The following is a 12116-nucleotide window of genomic DNA, read 5'->3' as shown; positions in this document are numbered from 1 at the left end:
TTTGTATTTATTTATGTAAATTTATACTATATTAAACTCAAATTGATTGAACCTGATAAAAATATTTCTGCATGGATTTTGTATGAAAAATCATGCATATTGCTACACATTTATCTAGTTAATTACTATAGTGCGAACGTATTATTGACATAAAAAAAATTTAAAGTCAACTCTGATTGAAAATTGGGTCATTTGTATACTCACCTAACTGTGGTGAATCTTTTTAACACCATTTTATAAAATAATCAGTAATCTTAAGAGTTTTAAAATGCATTTATTGATTAACTTATATATTAATATATAGTATAACTAAAATACTATGTTACATTCAATATATATATAAAATACATTAAATTTTACTTACATAGTTCGTATTTTAAATACATTCTTTCATATTGATAAATAAATAAATAAATTTCCTTAACATACTCTTAAACTATCGACTAGATTAAAATTTCTTCTCCTTAGACTATTATTAATAATTTCAGATAAATAAATACAAACTTTAAAGAATTTGGTTTTGTTTGTGATTGTGAGAGATTTAAAGATTAAAGCTATAAATTTTGTCCGTAGTTAATATTAATAAATACATTTACATATATATAATTGAACATTGAATTCTTTAAGTACTAAATATGTCAACATTTAAAAGCTTAGTTCGAAAAATAAATGCCTTTTATGGAAATTTTAAAGACTTATTTTAAATAAAAATATTACATATATTATTATATACTATTTTTATATTCATAATAATATAAATAAAATTAATTAACTGTAGATATAATAAAAAACTTTTGGCTTTTATTTAAAATATTGGTCTTAAATTTAAACCCAATTGCGCGTTGGCTATAAAGCATCATTGTGACTCTTCGAGATGGCGGTTTCAATTTGATCGATGCGTCTGAACGAAGGTAAAAAGGAACCACTCGTCTGCGTTACAATAGAATTGTTTGAGGAGCTCTAGAATAACCACAAAAAAAGATATATATTAAAAATAATCTATTTTAAATTTCTAAACAAATCCATACCTTCTTTTGTCTATAAGAACGCGCTCTCACGCGTGTTGTATTCCGTCGCACTGGATTATTCGTAATCGATTTTTGAGATAGTCGTACCGAACTGAAAGTGCTGCCACGACGACCACGTATTTGCGGAGAGGGTGTACCAGTTGCTGGAAGCAAAGATTATTAACTTATTATTATTTCAATTTCAATATTATTTAATATAAATTATTTTATTACGTGTGCCCGCCACTGTTGTACATCGTTTCGATGCCTGTAACATGCCAAAGACCACAGCACTAAAGGAACCATGATGAGAAGTTTGTCGTTGCAAGTTTGGTGTCTGTGCAATTGGCATGCCTGCTGGCATACGTACAGGTGAAGTTAATTGGCTCTCCGTAACTCCTTTTGGATGCACGAAATATGTGGTCATTAAACCTTTACCTTTAACATTTATCTCTCCTCGTTTCTGAAATAGATTTGAAATGAAAATCATATGGAATTCATATCTTTATTTTAAAATAAATTTATAAGAGGTAAGAAATACTCTAGTTATGTTTTGAATTTGAGAAATTTTTATCTATTATTTTTTGATTAAAAGTTTTTTACAAGGAAAACATAAATTTCATCTTTATTAAGGTGGTCCTATATTTGATGGTCTTGTATACTAAAGCTCAGTTGTCAATAAATGATGACCTGTTGCGATACTATCTATTATCGTATATATATTTTAAAAAGTATTAGAGAAAAAATTTAATGAAAAAATTAAATAAAACATTTGAACTAAAAATAATTGGTCATATGTTTTTCTAGTTCACTCCAGTAAACAGATTTGGAACTTCCATACACGTACAGAATAATTGGCAATACAATTCATATTGTGTTGTCAATTTTGTTAGTCATATCTACTAACTAATATACCAATGGCACCTTCCCATTTTCTTAGGGTACCATGTTATGCAGACAGTTATGGTCACGACAAATTTGAAGGTATTCTTATTTTCAATCCAAATTAGAAAATTGAGAAAACGAGAAATCACGTTCACGATAAAAAAATTTACTGTTCTTCGTCAGAATGGTCAAAAGAGTATTAGACAAGGTTACGTTGGAGTGGTGGCTTTGTGTTTAGAGCTCACTTGAGCCGAAGTACTGGCTATGGATACCAGGGACAAAACAATATTCATCATAAATGTCAGAATTTGCATATTTGCGTTTTGAAGCCCTATGCTCCACTTAGGAGTAAAGGAAGTAACTATTTTTGTGTAGTTTTCTTCGCAGGAAATTTTGCGTTTTATATTTCGGCACAACCAAAAAGTATCAAAATAGTAATAAAAGCTCGAAATTGATAAATTTTTATATGACTCTCTGTAATAACATGTCACTACCAAGAAGAGTAAAAAATTGTCATTACTATTCGCCATATCACAGTCTATATCAGATGGCCGTTACTTTCACTTACCACACATGTGTAACCTTTCGATTTAAGCAAATCCGCTGTATTCGCTGGTACTTGTATACGCCAATTTTCACCAGTTGAATCCATACGCGACGCCACATTCACTGTATTGCCCCATATATCATAGACCGGCTTGCGTGCACCAATAACACCGCTCACCAGTGGTCCACTACAAATACCCACACGCAATTGAAAATTGTTAAAAGCCTCTTTATTGATCTCTTCGAGTTTCTGTTTCATCGCAAATGCAAATTCGATTAAATCACAAACGCTATCCTCAGAAGTTTCACCGCGTGCACTCAAATGCTGGGCATTAAGTCCTGCGGCTGCCATATAAGTGGCACCCACTGTTTTTATCTTTTCGATTGAAGCGAAACGCGGCTCCTCCAGTAGCTCATCGAAATCACCTGCGTGAATAATGCAAAATAATTAAGTTACAAATTGATTTCATGCCATTTGAAACAGAATAAGAATATACGCACATATAATTTCATTTAGAATGCGTATGCAGGCTTTTCCGTTGTCAATGTCCTCGGAATAGAAATCCTGAAAATTGGGTATGGAAGCGAACATAACGCCGCACAAGTTGTGCATTTTGGAGTATAGTTCGTCGGTGTGTTCGTCTGACAAATAGTAGGCAGCCACATGATCTGGCAATATATTCTGTGTTTGATGTAATTGGATATGTGTTTAGTTGGGTTCTATTTAATTAATAATGTTTTTTCTTCCATACCTTAATTAATGTATCATTTAGCGCTCGATTGGATTTCATATTTGTTAGTTCTCTTTCAGCTTGCTCCTTCCAAATAAAGTCCAAACGTGATGTAACCTGTGAAAAGTGGAGGCGTTGGGAAATAATTAATTTTGTGTTTTTGTTTGTCTCTTGAAATGAAGTAATATTTATTGAGTTAATTGCAATATTTGTATTTTAAATGAAATAAGTCTTGTCATGCTATTATTTCTAAGGTAATTAATTGAAAAATAATTTATTTTGTATTCATAGTAAATTTAATTCTTATTTTTTTTCTTTTGAGTATTTTTAATATAATTATAAAAGTTCGTAGTATAACTAGCATAAGACCTAAAAGTTGTTATCTAAAACTTTATTTTAGACAAATTTATGGTACCCCTATATTCGGTTAATGGGGATATTTAACACCTCAACTCCCTACACCCCTATATACGGTACTGCGTAACTATTGTGTCTATTTTATTGTTCACTTAATACAAACTATAACATCAAACTATATACATATCTATATATATTTTCCTACGTTAACTGTCATTCCATTATGGATGCCAGCCAGAGTTGCATTTATATTTCAATCATAGAAGGATATAACAAAAACTTTTACTGGTAGTTATATATATGAAGAAAAGTCTCTATGCTCCACTTAACATAGGAGTCAAGAATCTTAGTAATAGAACTATATATAAAGAAAAGGTTTGATGGGGAAGTAATTCAGACTGCAATACGTCGCATGATTTTATTTAGCTACGTACCTCTAAGACCCCCTGCGGCTAAGGGGTTAAAATATTGCCGAGACAAGGCATGGCTGTCGTAACCATCCAGTACTGTTTGCAGTGTAAATGGTAGTAAGAGAGCTTTCACTCTCTTCACCCGATCGGTGGTGCTCTTAGCTTCAGCTGTGCAGACCAATTGAGGTAGCAGTGGTTAAGGCCCAAATTTACGCGGGAATAATTATTGCATATATTTACATTCATTCGCCGTGCTGCTATGAGCCAAAGATCAGCAATGGTTGTATGGAACTCGCTCCTTGCCAAGGAGGAAGTTATGTGTTTGGCATAATTATATATTTACTTTCATTCGGCGTGCTGCTATGACCCAAAGATCAGCAAAGGTTGTGTGGGCCTCGCTCCTTGCCAAGGAGGAAGTTATGCCAAACACATAACTTCAATTGGTATCGGCGGAATTTTTTGGAATTCGAATGGAGCGTATTTTGATAAATGTGTTTGAGAATACCGTGGTTTTAAGTCGACATGGCATAGAATTCTACGTAAAATAACCTCAGAGACTCAGTCTCCTTCGAGAGTGGTAGGGGAACATCCATTCCAAAGCTTTTCTAACATTTTGTTGTATTTTTTGTAGAAGAATTTATTTTTTGCCTCAAAATATGCTTTACTTTTGACCATCAATTTCACATTGAAGCTTAAACTTTTCCATAGGTCATTCTTTTCTTCTCTTTTCACTATTTTCTAAGTTAGCAGTGATGTAGCAAGGTTTACTACGAGGGGTAAAAAGGAAAGGGGGAGGTAGATAAAATAGAAAAATTGTTTTTTGGCACTAGGGAAAATCTATGCTCTTTCAAAAAATTTTTTGCAAATAATTAAATATGATAAATAATTCCAAGACTACTGATGATAGGTAGGTAGACAATACTAACAAAAGCTGAAGAGTCAGCTAAAAATTAAATTAATTCAAAAAATAAATAAAAATTATTGTCGTTGTATTTTAGTACTATTCGAAATCTTTTCAAAAAAATATTAAAAAATGTTTTAAATTTAAAAAATGCTTATTCCGTTTTTGCAATTAATTTTGTATTATATTATTATTAATTAAAAAATATACAGAATGTTTTGAAAAATAGTCAACTACAGCAACAAAAATTGAATTTTATGTTATTTTAAATTCAATTTTTGGTTGACCATACAGCTGTTTTGAGTAGTGTCAAATACCCCTCATCAGTAGTCTTGGAAAAAATTCTTGTATTTAATTATTCCTAAATAATTTTTTGAGACTGCAAGTACCAGGAATCGAACTCGTGCCCTGTCAAATTTGAAGCTCAGTGTCGGCGCTCCTTAGTCAACTGACCCAAAGCCCTATTTGACTTTTATGTTCGCACATTTTTCTGGAGTTTTGTTAATTTGCTTGAAGGTTTTATTATAATTTATAGTTTTATAAAAAGTTTTGTTAAATATTACATAATTTATTACTATTTTTAAATGTGCTTATATTTAGATTAAATACGAACGTATTTAATAAATTTTTAATATGCGTCATATTTATTTGAATTGACTAATGTTTTTTTGAACATTTTAAATTTAATTATTTATTAAAATTTTTCTGGTCAGTGCTTTTATATAAATAAGTAAATGTTATCAGAGTATAATTTATAGATTTCACACGACTGCAATTTTGTTAATAATTTAATTTGAGATAATAAAAATATTTGGTACATAAATGTTAGCAAAAACATCAATGCAAAAATAAGGTCAACACCAAATTTAAAAATAATTTTGACATATAAAATTATTTTTAGCCACAAATTTTAACTTAAAAATAGGTCATCTATAAATTAAAAAATCGATAAGGAAACATTTACTCACCTCCACTAAGCGCGCGTGATAGCAAACCATTACCAAAAATGAAGCCAATAAAATTAACATCTGCACACCGAGCGGCATACCGAGTCGAGATTGTTCAATAATTGCAGCTTCAGCCTCGGAATAGATATGTGGAAACATAAGTACAATTAGATTGGTATAAAACGCCACCATGCACAGCGCCATAATGGTCTTAACCAAGTAATAAAGTTTTAGCGCAGTAGCTAATGACACCAAACACAGTACCCAAGTGAAGACAATGTATTCGGGATGTGCGCAATCCACGAGATTATCATCAGTACCAACATCAGCATACGCGAATGAGGAATTCATATAAGTGTTTTCCTTTGGATTAGCAATTACCAACGAACGATGTGAGTTCTCGAAGGACTCCACTGAGCCATTTAGAATACTTAGCGGAGCTTGGGTTAAATTGAAAACATTCACAATACTTTTGCGTACAAGTTCACCCGCTGGTGCCGCAGTGAAATTATCAGTGATAATTGTATCGACAATGGCACCATTCGGTGTATTAATGGTGATGTTGTGATGAATTGTGGCCGATAAGTAAACATTTAATTTGATTTCCTTCTCATTTGAATTGATGATAGGTGCTGTGGTGTTTGGTGCATAAGCGCTCATGGCATTCGTAGTGACTATGGTGGGTATACCGAAGGCTGTACTATCTGTGCCGTCATAGTAAGTTGATGATGGACATATGAGTAAACCAACTGCGCTTAACACTGACATTAGTATGATGACGGAGCATATGAAGTATGTACGACGATTTCTTTGATGCACCAATTTTGCAGAATTTCTTTTGAGGAAGTCCGGTAAACCTGTGAGTGAAAAGAAGAGGCATTGTAAATAATGGGTAAAAAGTAATTAATTTTTTCATTAAGAAGAAGTATAATTATTAAGTTTTACCTGAAAACTCTTCAGCCATTACTAAAACACAGCAGCAAGTCAGTATCACTGTACCAACGGAAAGGTAAATGATGAGTTTCGTGCAGCGCGGCGTAATGATCACTTGGCAGAGCACAATAAAAATCCAGATTATGAACACACACAACATATTCGAACTGTGAAGAGTATGAGGAACTGATTTAATACTTTTAATTCACTTGATGTTGTTTATATACTTTTAAATTTTTTTAAATTTTTTTAAATTAATTTTTAAAAAATTAAATTATGTGGTTAATTGCCTTACCGAAACATGTCTTCCCTTAATTGACAGAATTTCTGCTCTTGACATTTATCTTTGAACTTCAAAGTCCATGTATTGAGGTACTCACGCCTTATTTCCTTGTTGGAATTTATTTGTATATTTTGTTCAATAAATTCATCGATCTATAAAAAAATAAAATTTAATAAAACAATATTTGTTTATAAGAAAAAGATAAACATTTTAATTTTAATTTCCATTTCAATTTCATTTCAATTGTTTATCTGATAATCAATTGTAGAAAATTTGGAAATTTCAGGAAAATGTTGCAATATGAAAAAAAAATTTATTCTTTAATAAATGTAAATAGAACAAATTAATAATACGAGTACTTATTTGTTTTTATTAAATTTGGTAATATTAAATCTTTCGTAATTTCCTGGTATTTAAATTTCGTCTGAATTATATTTTAATACGTAATTTGATTTTTTATAAAAAGCCGATGGTTGGATGAAAAAGTTGTTAAAAATTAATACAAAATAAAAACAATAAGTTACTGTATAAAAAAATTATTAAAAATATTATTATATCACTATATTTCATTACTCCTATAACCAAAGTGATTAAATAAAACTTAGTCTAAGTGATTAAGTATGATTTCATTTGCCTGAGATTTATTATTAGAAGCATTACTGGCTTGACATTCAAATGATGTATCTGGTTCATATAAATTACCGTTACAGAAAAACTATCATTGCCTGATGAATCATAATTCAATAACAATTCCAACTTTTTTGACATTATGAAATAACTTTGTATTCATAGGACACGTTTGGTGGAGAGGGTACTATAATAATGCTCTCTCAACAACGAACATCACTACCACTCACAGAAATCTATTACCCATTGTGATACAAACGTCGCTGGAAGAGTGATACACTAACTCTTATTATCTTTGTATATTGCCCTTATAAATTATTTTAATCTTCCTGATAAAGCTAAGGGGATTCGACGAGTTCACTTTCGTCATGTCTGCTAGAACTGTAATGAAAAATTCTCCAGGACATTAAAGTCACTCTATTGAAAGTAAATGATGGATTATATCTGTTCTTCAGAATGGCAACTCCTGCATCAACCATTTGTTGAACTTTGCCACCATTGAAGCATCGACGCATAGACACAGTGTCCATTAGTAGTCTAGTAAGTACCCGTACAGCAGGTTTTCTGAAGCTCAAAATGATTTTCGTTTAATTCCTGTAAAATCTAGGCCATTGCTTTCTAGCAATCTTTCCATTTTGTTTTGGAAAGGAATTTCTGGTATCACGATATTTGCAGTTCAAAATTTTTGGGTCACGCTTATATTTCATTGGATATTGAATTAAATATGAATGAGCTTTTGGTACACAGTAGTACACATAATGGAGAAAAAGATGTATCAGAAGTATCACTTTGTAAAGCAACCAAATCTGAACCGATTGATATTATTTTTACCACAATTAAGGGAATTATATACCATATACTAAAATTCTAATTTAAAAACGAATACATTAAAAATTTAAAGGTTTTTGAGAAAAACTTGTTTCTTAAACAGCGGTTATATGTGTTTTATTTTTAAAATTATTATTATTATTAATTTTATTTTATTATTATTATTTTATTAACGGCAGCCCTTATACGTGTTTTACTATACAGATTACATTCCGAAAAGTATATGTGAAAAGTTACAGTTAAATAGCTCAAAAACGGAGGAAATTGTTTGAACTGTGACAGACAGACGGCAGATGGAGAAGGCTTAAGGAACTCAACATGTTAAATGGGTCAAGAATATATATACTTTTTTGGGTTCTACACCGTTTTCTACAATGTATTGTAAACATCATGACAAACCTTATGTACACTTTTCGGCCTACCTATATACCCTACCTTATGTACATTTTGTGGAATACGTCTAAAGCTCATTAGGGAAAGTAAGAAACAATAATTAATTTTTAATATATTTTGATACACCATATTAATTGATTTTAATTAATAATATTTATATAATTATTTATTTTACTGATTGAATCAAGCATATTGAATTTCTAACCTCTTCATCCAATCCAGTGACAGATATACGATGATCCTGTTTTACATCTCCTAACATGGAATCAGTACGGTTCAGTCCTTCTTCCGGTGAGTTCAACTGATTGGCAAAAACATGAAAAGACATGAAAATTATGTTAAAAATTATTAAAAGTACATTAGCAGAATAAAAAATGCATCAATCAATTTGCTTGGAACTAAATATAGAAAATTGGATGATGGCAGTTGTCAATGTACGCCGTGAAGTGCATTTAATTAATAGTAAAACATTTTTTAATTAAATTTTGCAATTAAAGCAGAGCACTGCATTGCACTGCACTGCAAACTTCGTCTGGGAAAATATTGTTTAGTTTGTTTTGACTGACCACCTACGTTTTTAAATGGAATTTCCGGTATCCACTCCGTAGTCGGTTCATCCTCTGTGATAATTGTTTTACTATCTATCGTGTCCGCCAAATTGTGCACACTGGCACCATTCGATTTCGATTGATGTTCCATGGGCAATGACGCGGCCGTTGGCGAAGGCATATTCGAACCCAAGGCGACACCCTCAACCACATTTGGTAGCGAGTTTAATGAAATGTTTTTCTTTTTGACCACAGCAAGCGGCGGATGCGGAGGAAGTGGATGCAGCGCAGGAAGTGGCTGCTCCACAAGTACACCAGTTGTGGAATTTGATTTGTTAAAAATGTTTGCCATGTTGGAATTAGGAATTGCGGCCGTTGGTGTGCTAGCGCTAGTATTGGTAGTCGCAAGATGCTGACTGCTACGCGTGCCAAAACGACGTTTGGGTCTGTGAAAATTGTCGAGAAATAGAGAAGAAGAGGAGTTAATAGAAACATAAACATGGAGAAATTTCTAAACAAGCAAAAACAAATTACAGAAAAAAAGTATTAAAATTTAATTGAAATGGAAAAGTGTTTTTCTGTTCGTTCAACTCTAACAAAATTATTGACAGTTAAATTAAACTAGCAATAATAATGTTATTGTTGTTGCTGTTGTTGTTGTTGTGATGTTTTTATTCAGTTAGAAATATAAGTACGAGTACGAGTACGAGTACATAGCACACCTCAATGGTTCAGTGCGTTTGATGAGGAACGTTTTGATGTTCAGCATTTTGAGATGATTGTCCCGGCTGCCGCCGTTGCCTGGTTCCACTTCGTAGGCGTCATTTAGACATTTAAGTGTTGCTTCCGAAATGTGCACACGCCTGTAAATTAAAATCAAATATTTGCATAACAAACTTTAAATTGTCTCGTTTGAATCGATTTTATGTAGCTTTTAACTTTTCCACAACCACTCTCGATTTCATGTTCAATTAAAAGCCACAATTGCTAAAGTGTCGAACAGAATGTTAGATTTATTCATACAGAACAGAACTCAACACGAATTTTCACTTGTGGCATTTAAATGCATAAATATAGATACAGATACAAGATACAGATACAAGATACAAGATACATGATACATGCGAATACACGTCTCTTACTGCAGAATAATCTTCAAAGAGTTTCTATTTGAATCATTTGATGAATTTCAATTACCTTAAATTCTTTAAATTGTAATTATTCTCAACTATTTAAGATTAAATGGAAAGCACTTAAGAGTGTAATGGCTTTTGGAATCAATTTCAAATATTTGCCCAAATGTTTTATTCATAAATTAATTGATGTCGAAATATATCTAGATTACTAAATAATACTTTAAATGCATATGTTATTTACACTAACGTTTAAAGTAATTCTAGTAGAATATGGAACTATAAGCTGTAAGCTACACACCTTATTATATACCTACATATTCAAGGTTCAAAGGAAAGGTACTTAGTTCAAGTTGTAAATAAATTGAAGAAAATTAAATAAAATGTAACTGTAAAAGGATTATATATCATGAATTTGTGGGAACAAAAAAATTATATTTACTTCACAATCAACCCACATAAAGTTGTAAATATCCAATCAAATGTACCTACACTTAGAAAAATAATTTGATTGATTTAACCAGATTTTAACTAAATCTTAGGTCGAAATATTCTTACTCGACACATCATGTTGGTTCAACCATACCACATGTTGGTTTTTTATATCTTCTCTACCACATGAGATAAACTTGCTCTAACAAAATGATTAGATCAATTTAATTAGTATAAGATTAGAACATATTTTTCTCAGTGTAGTAAATTAAATTTGATAGGTTTTAGGAAAAATGAATTTTGTTTTATTAATATAATTTCTTATATGAAAAAAAATATACATGCTTAAAGAAGTGTCACTTGCACTTGTGAAAGTGAATCAAAAAGACTAGACATCTGAAAAAGAAATACTTGCCAAATTACCAAATAAGTCTATAAATAACAGAATAATTGTTAATACTTCCATGAGAAAATAATTTCTAAACTAGGAGACGTTTAGAAGGCTAGAAAAGCAGGTTTTTTGGTGTTCTTTCTTCAAACGCCGGTAGACAAGTAATACAAGAGACACTGCAGGACAGGCTGATTTTAGACCCGTCCTATGGTTCACTTTCCTGTTAAACAGATATTAGACTAGATACTTCTGATTTGCTTCTATGTACGAAGTCAGTGGTTCTACATTTGAAAAGGGTTCACCATATAGCCTTTGATTTGGTTGCAAAAGAAGTCTGATGCAAAAAATGATCATAAATCTGTCTTCGGCTGTAGCTGGCAGGGGCACCACTATTCTATATTCATATCGAATACAATTTCGAATTACTTGATGCAAATTTATCCAAATTTTATGTGAGAATTAGACAGTATAAATATAGTAAAACTTATCTGGATACTTTGATTCAAGAAAAGGGACTGTAATAAAGTACCCGGCATGTTTGCAGAGATGGATGTTTTTAATTTCCTTAAAGGACGAAGTTGAAGTTGTCTATTAAACGGCTACAGAAATCAAATAGTATATCAGCAACAAAAAAGCTAACATGCTTTTCAGTTTAATAGATATGAACTCACATTAGTAACTCAAACTGTACGTGCTCTAGTGTATTATCTCAAGGATTGGATGAAATGATACTGACACTCAAGTAGCTTCTTCGACTCATCAAG

At 31.5% G+C, this 12116-nt stretch overlaps 1 protein-coding gene across 1 annotated transcript in view; it reads right to left on the bottom strand.

Annotated features, from left to right (window-relative positions):
- Window positions 1-784: 784 nt before the first annotated feature.
- The window catches only part of LOC119679124 (adenylyl cyclase 78C-like), a 29731-nt gene continuing 18399 nt past the window's right edge, over window positions 785-12116 (bottom strand). Inside the window, 12 exon segments of the mRNA XM_038091314.1 lie at window positions 785-960; window positions 1029-1171; window positions 1242-1470; window positions 2461-2864; window positions 2940-3120; window positions 3191-3286; window positions 5806-6641; window positions 6730-6884; window positions 7013-7152; window positions 9054-9149; window positions 9422-9842; window positions 10119-10259. Of these exon segments, the coding sequence (XP_037947242.1) occupies window positions 847-960; window positions 1029-1171; window positions 1242-1470; window positions 2461-2864; window positions 2940-3120; window positions 3191-3286; window positions 5806-6641; window positions 6730-6884; window positions 7013-7152; window positions 9054-9149; window positions 9422-9842; window positions 10119-10259 (2956 nt within the window). The 3' untranslated portion in view covers window positions 785-846.

Source organism: Teleopsis dalmanni, chromosome 1 (assembly GCF_002237135.1).
Source record: "Teleopsis dalmanni isolate 2A chromosome 1, ASM223713v2, whole genome shotgun sequence".
NCBI classification, from domain to species: Eukaryota; Metazoa; Arthropoda; class Insecta; order Diptera; family Diopsidae; genus Teleopsis; species Teleopsis dalmanni.
This window is presented reverse-complemented; position numbering and strand designations above follow the sequence as displayed.